General features: G+C 45.6%; 1 protein-coding gene across 1 annotated transcript in view; it reads left to right on the forward strand.

Moving 5' to 3' along the window:
• TANC2 (tetratricopeptide repeat, ankyrin repeat and coiled-coil containing 2) overlaps positions 1–12,441 on the forward strand; it is a 199,074-nt gene extending 186,633 nt beyond the window's left edge. Inside the window, exons 26-28 of the mRNA XM_079949186.1 lie at positions 760–906; positions 2,474–2,574; positions 4,150–12,441. Of these exons, the coding sequence (XP_079805312.1) occupies positions 760–906; positions 2,474–2,574; positions 4,150–6,094 (2,193 nt within the window). The 3' untranslated portion in view covers positions 6,095–12,441. The remainder of the gene's footprint in view (positions 1–759; positions 907–2,473; positions 2,575–4,149) is intronic.
• Positions 12,442–17,117: the final 4,676 nt, after the last annotated feature.

Raw genomic sequence — 17,117 nt, forward strand, 5'->3', positions numbered from 1 at the left:
CCCCTCCATTTCCAGGACTGGATGTGGTATTGTGGGCAAGAGGCTCTTTCCTGCCAAATCCATCCTTGAAATCCTTCTGCTTCTATAGTGGGGAGGCCATTAATAGTTCAATATTTCCTTCAGCTGGGAAATCAGCCGTCTGTGTGTGTGGGGAGGGGGGGACAGCCACTCTTTTCTAAGCCTTATGTCAAAGTAGTACAGGAAGAGGTTCTGTTTGGCAGGAACCTTTGGGCAGTTTATATTACTGTCAGGCACATGTTGTTAGTCAGTCACTTGTGTTCTCGTTGGTCCCCTGTCCATGGTGAGACGGACAAGTAATTGACCAGGTCACTTCAGACGAGTACCAATGTGTGCAATACTTTTGGACATACTTCCACGATGTGCCCAATCATTCTTTGAGCTAACCTTAACCCGGTGTATTTAGTATTTACAGTCAATTCAGTGGCATCTTAAGAAAACCCACCTAACCATTCTCTAGGGTCTGAGCTTTTCAGCTGTGCTAAGCTTTCTCCCTCCAGTATCAGAACAAGAAACCTAGAAATTAATTTACAATCTACAGAGGAAAGCTTTTCTCTTAAAAGACTTCCATGCAGCCAAATTGCATTTGGCAAGGAACGACAGCTGCCATGCTTATTTCTAGATCCCTCTGATGCAACTGTGTAGGCACATTCAGCTGTCTTCGGTGATTGTCTTATAACTGCTACAATGCGGAAATAGAAAACTGAGTGGTGCATTTTGACCTGTTTGCCGTTCTGCTAGAAAGGGAAAGTGAAGGAGGCTGCCCAGCGCTACCAGTATGCTCTGAAGAAGTTCCCCCGAGAAGGGTTTGGAGAGGACCTGAAAACCTTCCGGGAACTGAAGGTGTCACTCCTTCTCAACCTCTCCAGATGCCGGAGGAAAATGAATGTAAGTGGCCTCCTTCTCAAAGCCCCTTCCTGGCAATGATCCTTTCCCAGCTCCCTTTCCTATTCCTAAACCACTCCCTAACCAGACTCTTTCCCAGACTCCTGGAATGGCCTTGAAAACCTCCACCTTTTTGTAACCTGGTTGTCCTTCACAGAGCACTGGCGTTTTACAGTTCTGAAACAGCCAAGCCAATGGTTTGAGATTAATTTCAAGCAATTAAAAATTCATCGCTATATAAAAACAGCTGTTATAGCTCTCTTTGGTTTTTTTTCTTCTCAATGTCTGTATGTGTGCAGATTGGAGGATGCTGTCGGACTTGAAATGCTGTCATAGCCTTCTGAAGCTCTTGCTTTCTCTTAGAGCAGTGACTCAGAATCAGAAACACATACCCCACACCCTCCCATCCTCCTCCTGGAGTTGGGCAACAACTTGTGTTAGCTGCAATCTGTTCCTGTGTCTAAAAACATAGCATGGGAAGTGTTTTTACAAGTGGGTGAAAGAGAAACAATACTGTTTATGCTAGGAATCCAGTCAATGTCTCAGCAATATAGAAGCCAACATATATAATAAAGCTTTACACGTTTGGATTTAAAGTCAAGGATTTGGCATGCAAACATTTTAAAGAATAGACATGTTTTAATCATATATGTTAAGTGTGGCCACAGAGCTAAGAAACAGAGTTAACTTACATTAGCACTTTGCAGAAATTGTTTAAGGAGTGCTTTAATAGGGAGAAGAGAAGTAAGAAACTAAAAATGTATGTATAAAACCAAACATACCCATTGAGCATATCCAGACCATTTTGAAGGGTTTTCTTAACCTTTCCAAGGTTTGCCCCTTCCTTTTTATTGGTTAGCATAAAAAATTCAGAGTTACTGTATAAGAAGAGGCTTACTTGAATGCCCTCATCGCACGGTTGTGTTGCATAGCTTCACTGCAGCCATTCACTCCAGCCAGAGTCAGCAGCCGTGTTAAGGTGCCCTACACCGAAACATTTGGCCTAATCACAGTTTGCAGGGCGAGTAGCCAGCATTGAAACTGGCAAGGGGCAAAGCTGTGCCGCTGTGAACCCCTTCACGTGTTCCTTTAGCACACAGTTCAAGAGAAACTCCCCCCCCCCCCAAAAAAAAAGGTCATGAGAAGAGCAGATTGATGGAAAGTTCTGTTTCCAACAGTGCCCAATGTAAAGGTCCAGGCTGCACTTTTAGATTAGCGGTGCAGGGAGAAGATTAACAATAAGTACATACACTAAAGACCTGTCGAATTGACAGAATCATATATCCAGCAAGGTTTCCAGGGCAGACACAAGTGACAGCAGACCGATTGAAGAGACACACAAGGAACGAACTGAGTCCCTATAGGCTCAGCTTGGGAGTGGATAACCTCGTAACTTCACAAAACAGGGTTGGATCTTTCGATACCAGCTATCTGTGACATGACGTCAGTGTTGGAAAATACCAAGTCCACATATAAAAATATTTCCATGTCATATTATTATTTTTTCTTCCCAAATTCTCTGTGTGTGTATATATTCAATGACTTATCTACGCACCTATTGTGATGGCAGGATTTTGGAATGGCGGAGGAATTTGCTACTAAAGCACTGGAGCTGAAACCGAAATCTTATGAAGCTTACTATGCAAGAGCAAGGGCCAAACGCAGCAGCAGGTGAGAGGAGAGCCAGAGAGAAATGAAAGGTTCTGTTCTCCTGAGGTTTGGGTGTGACACATTCCAAAAACGCCCCCATTCCACACAAGTGAATCGACAGCAAGGGATTGCCCAAGGGAGACTATAATTCTAACCCTCGGAAATACCAGGTTAAGAAACTCGCCCTCTTCCATTAAGCTGAGCACCTTCCACAGTTCCAAATATAGTAATTCTGTAAGTTGGACCATAGTGTCCTCAAAAGCATTCTGTCAGTGCTAGATTTATTCACATCACTGAAGCATGCAGCAGCTGAGCAACTGGAGGGCATGTTTGGGGGTTAACTAGTGATTGCTCTGCTCTGTGCTCGAAATTAGTTGTTGCTATGAAAGCAGTGGGATCCAGTTGTATCTCATCTGTGTTCTGGTTGGTGCTTAAAGGGGCCTGGCTCATCTGCTGCAGATGGGATCACATTTCAGAATCCTGAACTGACTGGAGAGCTTTGCCTTTCAGCCACTGCTAGCCTCTTTGCTCAGCTCATGGAGTAGGATACCTGCTGTGACTGTTTGGAGCTTTGTTTTGTTCCAGAGTTTCTTTTGTACCTACCCATTTGATCATCACTGCTGAGCTGGAGGCCCTGCAGTTCAACCTCTCAGCTCAAGAACGACCCACTGAAGTGGCAATAAACCCTCGTCTGGGTCTCTCACTGCTATAATTAAACTTCCATTCCAGAAACAGAGCTCTATGAATTGAGCCACACTTTCCCTTCTTTTATGCATTCATATTCGGCTCCCCACTGTTTGCAATAAATTGGCAACCAATTTCCTTTCTGGAACTTTCCCACATTTCTTCACTCATGATCCATTATACCACTTTAAAAAAAGAAAGAAAAAGCCTTCCCTTGCCATACCATGCCTTGCCTCCTAGCATCAGCAGTCAGGGGAGGTCAAAGTTTTGGGGCTTGGGGAAATTGTTGTGTTTTAAAAACCAAACAATAAAACGAAATGCATGAAGGGCGTAGAGGATATTCTCTACCAATCGCAATCACATTCGAGTAGATGACTGTTTTGTTGAAAAGCTACCAGTGTCCCTGTAAATGACAACCCACCTCCCCCCAAACTCCCCACCCTTCTGTTCCTCAAAAGATAGCCAAAGGCATTGTGGGCTTGTGTCAGGCACTCTCTCCCTTCCTTGTTCCCTTCATTCCCAAGAGAACAATTCTCAGAGCAGAATGCATTGGCTGCAGGAAGGCCAGAGCTTGCCACTTGCCCGGAGCATTGTAAGGGCTTAAGCTCAGACCTTAAATAGTTGGAGGGGCACAGCTAAACCTACCCTGCATACCATAAAGTTGCCTTCCTTGTTCCCTTCATTTCCAAGAGAGCAATCTTGGGAAAACTGGCTTGCGTCCTCTGCTGTGGAAATGGAAGAAACAGCCAAAGGCTGAAGAATCTGGTTCTTACAGGACACGGAATATCCTCCCCACCATGGCTAGCAATGCTTTTCTTCGCAAGAAACTTGTTGCTTAAGTCTTCCCAAATCCGTTCCGATCCAGAGTAACTTTGCTTCTTCTTTTTTTGTCCCCTGTCTTGGGTCGAGCAGGCAGTTTTCAGCAGCGCTGGAGGACCTGAACGAGGCCATCAAGCTCTGTCCGAACAACCGTGAGATCCAGCGGCTGCTGATGAGGGTGGAGGAAGAGTGCAGACAGACGCAGGCTCAACTACAGCAAGAGCCTCTTGCGGCATCTGAACCTGAAACGCAGCACGAAGAGTTGTATGCAGTGCAGGACATCTTGGAAGAGGAGTACCTTGAGCAAGATGTAGAAGAAAACATTTCTGTTGGCTTGCAGACGGAGTCACGGCCGAGCCAAACTCTGCCCATCATCCAGAGCCCACCTTCTTCTCCTGCCCACCGAGACTCTGCCTACATCTCCAGCTCACCACTTAGCTCACATCAGGTGTTTGACTTTAGGTCAAATAGTTCTGTGGGGTCACCAACAAGGCAAGGGTACCAGCCCACCTCCCCAGCACTCTCCCCAACGCACCAGAACTCCCATTATAGGCCAAGCCCAGCACACACATCTCCTGCTCACCAAGCCTCGTCTTACCGCTTTAGCCCACCTCCAGTAGGTAGCCAAGGGAAAGAGTATCAAAGCCCACCTCCTTCTCCCCTTCGTAGAGGCCCTCAGTACCGAGCCAGCCCTCCAGCAGATAGCATGAGTGTCTACAGGGCTCAGTCCGGCTCACCCGTACGATATCAGCAGGAACCCAGCATCAGTCAACTTCCCAGTCGGCCAAAGTCTCCACTCTCCAAAATGACACAGAGGTCCTTCCAGATGCTTCCGCTGCCTGTTGCAGTCCCCCAGCAAGGGCTCAGGTTGCAGCCTGCCAAGGCACAGATTGTCAGAAGCAACCAGCCAAGTTCGGCTGTGCACTGCAGTACTGTGATCCCGACGGGCACTTACGGCCAGGTGGCCCATTCAGTGACCAGCAAATACCAGTCAGCGTCAACGGAAATGGCTGCCGGCCAAAATCGGCTGGTCTACCAGAGCTCCATTGGGGGGATAGTGGGGGATGGGCGGCCCATGCAGCACGTTCAGGCCAGTCTCAGTGCAGGGGCCATCTGTCAGCATGGAGGGCTGGCTAAAGAGGATCTTCCACAAAGGCCTTCCTCTGCCTATCGCGGTGGGATGAGATATAACCAGACCCCGCAGATCGGGCGCAGCCAGTCAGCTTCCTATTACCCAGTCTGTCACACAAAGCTTGATCTTGAACGTTCCTCCCTACCCACTAGCCAGCTTGGTTCGCCAGATATCTCTCACTTGATACGAAGGCCCATGGCAGTAAACCCCAATGAAATAAAACCTCACCCCCCGACCCCAAGGCCTCTGCTTCATTCTCAGAGTGTTGGCCTCCGATTTTCCCCTTCCAGCAATAGCATCTCGTCCACTCCCAATCTGAACCCCCCCTTCCGCCCTTCTGCTTCTATTCAGCAGATGGAGATCCCCCTTAAGCCAGCCTATGACAGGTCATGTGATGAGCTTTCCCCAGTCTCTCCAACGCAGGGCGGTTACCCCAGCGAGCCTGCCCGCTCCAGGACCACACCTTTCATGGGAATCATTGATAAAACGGCCCGGACTCAGCAGTATCCCCACCTGCACCAACAGAACAGAACCTGGGCTGTGTCTTCAGTGGATACCGTCATAAGCCCCACGTCCCCAGGAAACCTCCCCCAGCCAGAAACCTTCAGCCCACCTTCCTCAATCAGCAGCATTGCCTTTTATAACAAAACCAACAATGCACAGAATGGCCACTTGCTGGAAGACGACTATTACAGCCCACATGGGATATTGGCCAATGGCTCCCGAGGAGACCTCCTAGAGAGAGTTAGCCAAACCTCTTCGTATCCCGATGTCAAGGTGGCCAGGACACTGCCTGTTGCACAGGCGTATCAGGACAACCTCTATAGGCAACTCTCCAGAGACTCCAGGCAAGGACAGACATCCCCTATCAAACCAAAGAGACCATTTGTGGAGTCTAATGTGTGAAACGGACGTGTCTTGGAGTAAGAGCCTTGTTTTCAGCACACTTTTCCCGGCTGAATTCCCACATTACACTGCTGTTTTTCCTTCCTCCCTTTTTCAATTTTTCATTCACCTAGCAGGCCACCAACTAGGGTTTTTTTCCTGTGTGATGATGAGGCAGTCCAAGACATGCTCCAAACCCTTTGCTGCACACAGCTGACCTCAGATAAAGCCAGCACTGTACATGTCTTCAGCTGTCAATTAGGCAATGTTCGTACATGGTGTTGGGGCTGACCTAGAAGGAATCGCTCGAGAGAGGTAACCAGCTCTTTGAAAAAACAAAATGCAAATTCCGAAATTCAGATTGGTTTGAATATAGGCTTTAAAACACTTACTAAATTTTCCTCCAGAGTACTGAGCCCTTTTGACTTGGAAATTGCACTCTTTCAGTCAGCACAGTGCTGTCCACATTGTTTTGTTGTGTCCAAAGAGCTTGTTGACCTGCACAGAATGGGGCTTTTATTTTGTTCGTAATACAGTGAGGAGCTATGCATAAAACCCATCCTGCTTTATCTGGTGTGATAGGCTTGAACATTAGTATTAAGGGTTCATGGTTGTGAATTTTTCAAAATCCTTTCCAGCCAATCTGTTGGTATGGACTTCCACGGGTAACATTGCTTTGAAAGGCATGTTCGGAATGATACTGTTTTGATTTCCTCTGAGGCAGTTGAACAAATATTCAGGGAGAAATCAAAGTTCTCTCCACTTCAGCCAATCAGTGGGCGGCTACCTCGGTCTGTATATCGAACTTCCTGTCCATTATTAGTGGGCTTGTCCTCCTAATGGAACAGCACCTTACCGATTCACACTCCAGGTATTGTTCCCAAATCAAGAAAGCTCATTATAAACTGTGAGGTGTCCTATCATTTGAAAGCGTGATGGGGGAAACTGAGAAAGAGAAGCAGAATTTGTACAGGCACTCCCATTGTGACGGTTAATGCCCTCCCCCTAGAAGTCAGTATTAGTACACTCCTAGCAATGCTTTCTGAGTTAAGAGACCCATTGAGCCATCTCGGCATTCCTTTTCCGGCTGACACTTTTGGAGTGAAGCACTTTCTTCCACTCTTCTTCTCTGGTTGTGGGGCGCTGCGACTTGGGTCATTTAGACCAATACGATACCGATGTTTGAGGAATATGCTCTTAAGTGTTAGAAGCTGGAGCTGTTTTTCCAGGCCAAATACAGAAGGCAGAGCTGGGTGGGAGAAGATCAGATGTTGACAAAAATGATGGCGAGGAGTTCTGAGGGCAATTAAAGGTCATTCCTGAGTAGCAAGGGCTTTTCAGATTCATGCCGCTGTAGGTAATCCGTGAATGTATGCAGGTGCTCAAAAGGTCATCAGAGGTACAGTGAAATGGCAGGGACACAAAGGAATGCAAAATCACACCTTGCCCTTTCTTCATTTTGGTTGGACAAAGGATAAAGCTGGCTTCCTGTTAATTAAGCAGGGTTGTTTTTTTTCTCCACGCTGTGATTGCACCAGCCCTGGACGGCTAGTCTTTTGTCCCAGCTGAAGCGGAGTTCCTCATTTCTATTATCAGGATGTGCAAAACGATACAATGATTTCTGAAACATAAATCAGGTATATACATACCCGTTGCTTCCTATGATTTAATTTCAGTACTTGGCTTCTTTCTGAAGTCCGTTTGCTGTCCTCAGGAGTCCCTTCTCTATAAATAGAAAAGTGATTAGAAAAGGCATTTCCATTAAACAGCACCTTCAGGTGAGGTTGGCGGGTTCCATACCTGGAAGTGTTACTGACAATATGTTTATGCTTTAAGGTCCTGGAATTCAGAGACACAAAAGAGATTAACGTAACAGTTTCAGGAAATCTTTTCATTCTCAGAACGAGTAGTCCTTGTTTGAGTGCGAAGGGGATGTTTTCAAGGGTTTGTTTTACTTTGGTTTTTACTTTGATCTTTCCTTAGGACTCTTTTTGTACATCTTTTTTCCAGCTCTTAACTGTTGTATTCCAGAACCTGCAGTAATAGAAAACACTTAGCAAAAGAGGTGTTAGCATAATTTCTTCTGCTGCTATGGGGCTTGCCAAGGTGAACTGGTGCCCAGCAAGTCCAGAGGTTGGCAGCTACATTTTTCGGGAATATGCTTTTCCGCTGTTTCAACTTGCATGTTGAAAGGGACAGTGCTGTACCCTCTTGTGAGCGTGTGTATGAGAGAGGGGGGAGGGAGCTTCCGTACATAACCCAAGATATAAAGAAGGTGCAAATTTGCTTTCCTTTATTTTGGGGGTGGATAAAGCTACTTCCTGCTTTCCCCACACGTTACTTTTGTTGTCCTGGGGAAGTAAAAAAGGGTTGATAACCTCCCCCCTGCACTTGCTATATGTAGGGAATCATCCTTATGATTTTAGTGTTGTCTTAGACATTTTTCCTGCTTTATAAAGACAGATTACTTTAAACTCTTAAAAACTGGAATACACACCACCAAACAAGAATATGTTTGCATGTGTTTATCGGTGATTTTCCTTTCCTTAAGAGATTTGTGGCAACTACTTTGGAACTGCTTGTATCATGCAGAAGATAGAACCCATTTTACTGCAGCAGACGGTGGAAGGTCAAATTAATCGTTTCCGTTGTTGTTTGCCTTTAAGGCTACGATAAAAGATCCTCGCACCAAATTGTTTGGTATGGCTGGAGTGCACTGAGGCATTAACCTGCTGTCTTTCCCGATAAAGCAAGTAGAGAAACGCAACCAAATTTAGCTGTCTCCACCATGCGGGAGGCGGAGGAACAATGTTGCTATCATGCCGATCCGATCACCTTTGCAGTTCCAACATACGAATCTTCTTGATGGCATAATGCTGTAGTTCTTGAATTTGGCTGCTTTGCTCTGCTCTTCACTGCCATGGGGTTCCCAGTACCATATCTGTTTACATTTAGTGTTTAGTGAAAGAAATGGCATGCACATCCAAAACGAGGTTTTAATACTTCCATTGGGTAGGGTTTCCCCCTCTTCTTCTTCTCTCCTCTCCGCCCCCCCCCCCCGTACTGTGTTGTGATTTCACAGGATTTTTGCACTGATGGGTTTGTCACCTGCTCTCTTTGTAAATGGGGGGGGGGTGCACTTTACAGTTTCATTTGTCACTATGATAAGTGCTGGTTATTTAAGTGTGATCAGTGTCTTCATTAGAAATACAACAGAACAGCTCTCGTCTTTCAGTGTATTAAAACAGAAGCAATGACTCAAAATATATAGCACAAGTATTAGCTGTTGTACATAAGCATCAAAAGGCGAAGTACTTTTTTCAATATAAAGAGAAACATTTGCTGTGACTTAATCAAACTGATCTCCTAGCAATTCTCTTTAGGAGCACCTGAGGCTTAATTGTGACTGCTTTTAGTTACCAGGTAACACACATCTCAGCTGAAATAGGAGCCGTTTTTTGTCTTAGAATTTGGCAGGAGGCAGTTCCTTCTGGTTTTGCTCTTGGCTTAGACCTCGGTTGCTCATTGTGTCCTCTCCTGAAATACAATGTGATAGAGCACAAAGTAATTTCTTTCGCTGTCCTTTCTGCAATTCAAATGCCTTTCCAAGTGAGGCTTTTTCTACTCAGGAAAGTGTGATAGAATGGCTTAACACTCACCCACCAACCCTGAAGGCTCCCAGATGCTTTTTCTTTTTTTTAAGGGCCATGTAAAAATAACTGCACCTGTCTCCCTCTCTAAGCTGGAGTTTTAGAACTCTCTTTATCCGCACAAACACACCCAATAGTCCAGTGGCATTTCTGCTTTGAATGTATGCCTGTGTATGCCACCACTTCATGTCATTCTAACACTGCAGAAAGCTTCTAGGCTGAGTGGAAGGCTTATTCTAGAGCTAGAATCTAGATGCAAGTTTATGGTACATGTGTTATGGCTCTCGAAGCAGTACCAGCTACTTCTCTCTGAAGACCCAGGTAGACCTGTCCTTAATTGCGTGAATGCAGTGAAGAAGCACGTTTTTGTTTGTTATGTTAATAACTGCCATATCTGAGCAGCCTCAGAACCATAGGGACCAGGAGGGGGAGTTCCACTTTGGTCCCAGCAACAAATTCTAGAAAGGTGCCAATGGAGTCTTTCTTTGAAATGTAAAGAGCACCTTCTGGACTTTGGCACACTTAGAGACTTCTCTCCACCCTCTGCCACAGTCTCAAGGTTTTGCAGGCTTCACTATGGCTGCTGTTTACATACCAAAGAAATTTGTGTGCTGTACTTTAATTGCATTCAAGCAATTAACTTGACCCTGGTTTGAGTCTGCCTCCCGGGGTCTCGCCACATGGGTGCCTATAAACTGATGCTGGCACCTGGGAATTTGAAACAGGGTGGAATTCAACACTCGGCCTACTCAGAATAGGCTCACTGAAATTAAAGAACATGACTCCATTAGGTCTTTTCATTTCAGAGGGTCTACTCTTGAGTAAAAGTTGGCTGAATTCCACCCAACTAGTCTGAGCTGGCTCTTTAAAATAGGATGGGAGTCTGAATACATTGCAAGATCTGCTTTGCTCCAGGGAAAGAGAGCTATCAGCTTGGAACATGGCTCTACTGCTAGCTGTAAGAAATGTACTTGGAGGTAAAGAGTTTATTTGAGAGTGGCTGAAAATGTGCCTGCTGTTGCAGTTTCCAAGAGGCAGAGGCTGTCCACATATGCAGAACATTTGGGAAAGAGAACATTTCCTTTCAGATACTAAGCCTGAAGGCTGTTTTTCTTTTATTACATAGCATTAGACTGCGGAGAAAGAGGGGAGGGCGAAGCCTGCACATATTTTGAAAGCCCAAGTCACTGGCCTGGCCTTTTGCAGCAGTTAACAAAATTGCTACTGTTCCAGATCCACACAGAAAGTCATCTAGTAAAAACCAAAGTGCCAGCTTCTCCACGCCTTACATAAAGCAACGAACATCACTGCGTGCCTAGAAATTATTCTCCTTCTCTGCTTAAGGTGGCCCCTTGCAAACTTGGGTGGCAGGCGACATCTCTCCCCATTTCCCTCTTCTTAAATACGCTGGGAGTCCCAGGGCCTTCATCTACCAGAATTCAGCTTATAAAAAGGGCTTAGAAGGGGACGAGAAATAATGTACCTCCTTTGACATGTTAGATGCCTTCACTAAATGTATGGTTGCTGTGGAAAGCGAAGGAAGAACTTGGGGCACAAGCACAAAGGGGTGGAAAACCTGAACTGCTCTCCCCCCCCCCCCCGAATTACTTGAACTCAATTGCTGGATGATTTTTCTCCCCTAACAAAAACATATTAAGGGCTGAAATTACATAGCAGGCTATTACATTTGCAGTTCTTGATTATAATCCACCTGCTATACCAGACTAGGCCCCTCCTGGCAAATAAAACCCTGTAATCCTTCTTGAGAATTCCTTGGGATCTTCTCCACAGAACTGCTTTCCCCACAGAAAGGCAGACACCGCTGGCTTGGGGCTGCTTCTGATTCTGAGGCTACTGGGAAAACGGAACGAGGTTTTTGCACTTTTACGCTTGCTTAGAAAGGGAAAGAGAGAGATGATGCTTTTTCTTCTGGCTGCCGTCACACTGAGTCCGTGAGCAAGGTGGGACAGTTCAAATCTGTTCTGCCTGGACATACACCAGACCCTGAGTCCATTTCCTAGGAGTACCCACTGTTGTTTACCGATACTGACATTTCCACAGAGTGCAAGGCACTGATCTGTATAGGTCCAGGGTTTGGGGTATTTTTGGAGGGAATGAATGTTTTGCACCAGTTCAAATGTGTTTTCCATTCCGATGGTGTTCTTTCATTTTGCATTTTCTTCCCTATGAGCATTGCAGCATTTTGCCTGCCTTGTCTGCCTCTGTACAGTAACACAGCACTCCTTTGTATTAAAGAGAGAAAAAAAACCTTTAAGGTTTGCCATCCTTCAAGACACTTGCTGGGAAGACACTGAGTTCTTTTTTCCTTTTAGCTTTTCTATAATTCTGATGTAAAGGATTTTCTCTGTACAGTATAATAATATTCAATTGCATGTTCTGTTCTCTTACTGATATATTGAATCACCAACACAGTTGTGATCTTTTGCAGCAGGGCAGCCGCACAAACCCCTGCGCTCAGCTAAGACTCTTGGCCACTCCTGTATAAAAGGAAAGAAATGTGTTTCTTTCCCTTCACTGTACTTGCTTGAGCAGAGTTTTATTGTCTGTACATGTGAGCTGTCAGATAGACGTGGAAAAAGTTCAAAAAGAATGCATTCTCCCCCGCCCCTCCCTAATGTATACAGATTGTAACCTGTACAATGAACTGTATGTATGAAAAAAAAATGTACTTATTTATAAATGGTTAACACTTGGAAATATTGGGTTGACTACTGTGTTCAGCATGTCTGCTTCAAATATCTAGCTGGTGGAATGGGGGGGACGGGACACATGGTTTCCAGGAGCAGTTGGAATTTTCCAGTTTTAGTTTACACCTTGACTTACGAGTTGATAACACAGCATGTATCTTGGCTCCTTGCAAACTACACTTCTTGGCTTCATCAGCTCCCATTTCAAATACTTAAAAAGGTAAAGGTACCCCTGCCCGTACGGGCCAGTCTTGACAGACTCTGGGGTTGTGCGCCCATCTCACTTAAGAGGCCAGGGGCCAGCGCTGTCCGGAGACACTTCCGGGTCACGTGGCCAGCGTGACATCGCTGCTCTGGCCAGAGCCAGAGCCAGAGCCACACACGGAAACGCTGTTTACCTTCCCGCTAGTAAGCGGTCCCTATTTATCTACTTGCACCCGAGGGTGCTTTCGAACTGCTAGGTTGGCAGGCGCTGGGACCGAATGACTGGAGCGTACCCCGCCGCAGGGATTCGAACCGCCGACCTTTCGATCGGTAAGCCCTAGGCGCTGAGGCTTTTACCCACAGCGCTACCTGCGTCCCTTATTACTTATTACTTAATACTTAGCCATTGGCATATTTGTGCTCAAGGGAGCAGTTGGCAATACATGATTTGTTTTCTGATTGTGAGTTTTTATGTGGCCAGGGGGACTGGGGTAGTAGTGCTTCAGTTTCCATTGGTAAAAGACGGCACAGTTTGTTTAAGCTAGTCTTACAGACACCTCTGGTTATTGGCTCTCTGTGTTGGAGTCGTAGAGCTGGAAGGGACCCTGAGGATCATCTAGTCCACACACACACACACACACACACCCGCGATGCAGGAATATGCAGCTGCCCTGTATGGAAGTTGTGACTTCTGCATTACAGTGGTGCCTCGCAAGACGAAATTAATCCGTTCCGTGAGGCTCTTCGTATAGCGGTTTTTTCATCTTGCGAAGCAAGCCCATTGACAGCTTAGCGGATTAGCGCTATTAGCGGTTTAGCGGCTTTTAGCAGATCAGCTGATAAGCGGCTTAGGGCTTAGGAAAAGGGGGAAAAAGGGGGGGGAACCGCAGGAACTTGCAAGACATTTTCGTCTTGCGAAGCAAGCCCATAGGGAAATTTGTTTTGCGAAGTGCCTCCAAAACGGAAAACCCTTTCGTCTAGCGGGTTTTCCGTCTTGCGAGGCGTTTGTCTTGCAGGGCACCACTGTATCTCCACCACACTCTTAACAAACTGAGCTATCCATTATCTAGATAAGAATCTCATACACATACAAATGAAAACCATTTTACCTTTGTGTTTGGGAGGCAGCTAAAGAAAGGAACCTTGACAGAAAAACTTCCAAGTAAAGATGTACTGTAATTAAATGAGGGGTTGCATCTTGGTGGATATGATTTTAGACCTCGCTGTGGGAGTTTAGTCACTGCATTTGTGCTAACACATCATCTTCCCAGGATCTGAGGTAATCTCTAGTCCTGGTCTTCAGTAGAATCTGGATTTGTGTAGCACTGATTAGCTAGCCCTTGCGTAAGTCACAAACCTACATGCATACCACTGTTGGGACAGAGGTGGGAAATAACTACACTGAAACTTTTAGTACTGTAAAAACCTGAATGGATGAATATGCAAATACTGAAAGAATACAAGAGCAAGTGTAAAGCACGGGTAGGGTAATGAACCACAAGAAGCAATCACATGTTCAAATTGGAGGTTGTATGTGTGTCTTTACAGGAGCAAAGCCAAAGTGAAGCTGAGATCACCCCACAGCAAAATGAACCTCACATCTGTTCCTGCTTACAAGTATGGCCATACAGAGGATGACTGCTATGTCCACAACACATTTCAGACAGGATTATAGTAATCATAGTTGCCGTAGGGTGGAGATTGTAGAGAGGTTTGTCTCTGGAGGCGCACTACAGACACACAGTCCGATGCACCCACTCTTCAAACTTGATCTGAATCCATGCTCTCGCTCTGGCATAGGCAAACTCAGCCCTCCAGATGTTTTGGGACTACAACTCCCTTCATCCCTGACCACTGGTCCTGTTAGCTAGGGATGATGGGAGTTGTAGTCCCAAAAAACATCTGGAGGGCCGAGTTTGCCTACGCCTGCTTTAGCTGCATTGCAGTATATAGTTAACATGCCAGACTATGTTCTTAAGCATTTTCAATATGCTTGGCGACTTGTGAAATTCAGACTGTAAGTACTATGCAGCCTAGCTTTTTGTATGTTTGGAAGCAAGACCCATTTAGTTCAGTGAAGCATTCTTCTAAGAAAACATTAGGAGTGCATTCTTATGTAATCCCAACCGCTCAGGAGCCTGGGTCTTGCTGCAAATGCTGACTGAAATCAAACTCATCCACCAAACACAAAATGTATGGCCGATACGAAAACAAGTTGGCCTGTGCTGAGACAACGATTAGGTTAATGCTTTTGTTACAGGGACTGGATTGTTTTCATTTTCATTCTGTTACACAATCTTCCAATGGAGAATTTGTGGTGCTTGCAAAGAAAGGTAGCATCTTAATCAATTTCAGTGAGTTTCCAGAAAAATGAATATATATGTGTGTGATGCAGATACTTAGCATTTTCAAGCACCTTTCAAATACCTAGAGCTATAACAAAATCATCCTCAAAATGGCCCTGCAAAAGTTGGTCAATAGTATCCCCTTATTACAACTGATGTATTGAAACTCAAGTCAGTAACCTGCAAAGCAAAGACCTCCATTACATAAGAGACTGAAATGAAACTTAAATGTCATATCTAACATTGGCTTTTCAAATCCTATAAATGGGTATCTATAGCAATTTGAACCATTGGAAGACTAAATGAGGAATTCCACCACCACCAAAAGCTCCCAGAATAGTTCATTTTCTGCATGCAATTGCCAACATCAGAGGAAAGGCCTCCATCAAAAATCCTTGAAAGATAATGGATTGTCAGATTCTGGATTTCTATAAAAACTCGGTGAAATAAGATAGGTTAGATTTTTAAGTCAAATCTCTACTGATTGAGTAAGAGGAGAGAATTGCAAAGCAACACTGTTGACTCGGTCTTCCCACATGCTGTGTTTGGTCATTGAAAAGAAATGGAAAAACTTATCAAGTCTTACTTAAAGGCCCTTATTATTGGGGGTGTCAGAAGGTAACTTGCTGCCTTCCCAAAACCCAACAACTTTTGGATCCCATCCAAGCTGGGATCAAGCCCAGAAATCTCTTGTCCATCAGCCATTGATTATTTTTTGCCCATTGCGGCAAAAGCCTGAGTGTGAAGAAAAGCAACTTCCGGGGGGTGGGTGGGAATGGGGGCTCAATTGTCACCGTGGCTTTTAGCCACAGGTAGCAGGGCACAATCCCCATTTGCACTAGGTATTCTGACGACACCCTCCTGTACAGTTTTGGAATGGGAGCGCTGCTCACAGTGCTGTATTTTGAGGGGCCAGTGAACATATCTGTACAAAAACCAGATGTACTGTGGTTGTGCAACAGTGAAATAAGGATTGCTTACCTGTGTGCATGCTGCAACACAAAGCACACTGTCAGCACCACCTGCTGGCTCCGCTGTTGGTCAAGATGTAGCTCTCGGCTGTTCCAAAGGCGACCTACCAGGAGGGGAACCAAGATATTGACAAGCATGTTCTTACAGAAAGAACTGTAGGTTCCCTTTAAAAAGTGTTTGCAAAGGAAGCGTGTTAAAATTCGCATGGGTTCTGCAAATGTTGACATGGCAAATATTTCCTATTATACTTTTGTCACGGCCGCAGTCCTGTCCCACCCCCTCGCTCCTTCCCATAAAATGATACTGGATCTGGAGCATAGTAAAGGTAAAGGGACCCCTGACCATTAGGTCCAGTCATGGCCGACTCTGGGGTTGCGGCGCTCATCTCGCTTTATTGGCTGAGGGAGCCGGTGTACAGCTTCCTGGTCATGTGGCCAGCATGACTAAACCGCTTCTGGCAAACCAGAGCAGCGCACGGAAACACCGTTTACCTTCCCACCAGAGCGGTACCTATTTATCTACTTGCACTTCTGGGTGTGCTTTTGAACTGCTAGGCATGCAGGAGCTGGGACCGAGCAATGGGAGCTCACCCTGTCACGGGGATTCGAACCGCTGACCTTCTGATCGGCAAGCCCTAGGCTCTGTGGTTTAACCCACAGTGCCACCTGTATAGGGTAGGGTACAAAATAGTGGCTAGCATTTAAAAAAACAGCAACTTGAGAGAAGCTGTGCTCCAAGTCACTGCTGATAGCGAGTCTCACCCTTGGGGAAACTCAGACCACCCCGCCTGGAGAAATTTGGTGAAATTGTCGCCACCCTGAATTTCTTAGCCCACAAATAGGATGGAGAATTGTAAGAGGTACACAACTCTACATTGCTGGGCAAGGCAGAGAAAGAGCTGCAATATGGAGAAGGAATGGGATAAAAAACGCTGGTTGTTTTTATGTGTGCCCAAATTCGCCTCTTCATTCTTATGCTACGAAGATTCCTTTCCCAAGCCTGATGATCTTTAGAGAAACTCTTTAGCAGCTTTTGCGCTCCTCTTGCATCAATAGCTCTCATGTCTACGTTTGTAGAAACCTGGGGGTGTTTCAGCAAGGGCTGAGGTGGTTTTGCAGCAGAGATCGGCAAGCTCCCTGCAGACTGAATTGAAATTAGCTTCCTG

This window comes from Podarcis cretensis, assembly GCF_951804945.1.
Source record: "Podarcis cretensis genome assembly, chromosome: 13".
Classification (NCBI taxonomy): Eukaryota; Metazoa; Chordata; class Lepidosauria; order Squamata; family Lacertidae; genus Podarcis; species Podarcis cretensis.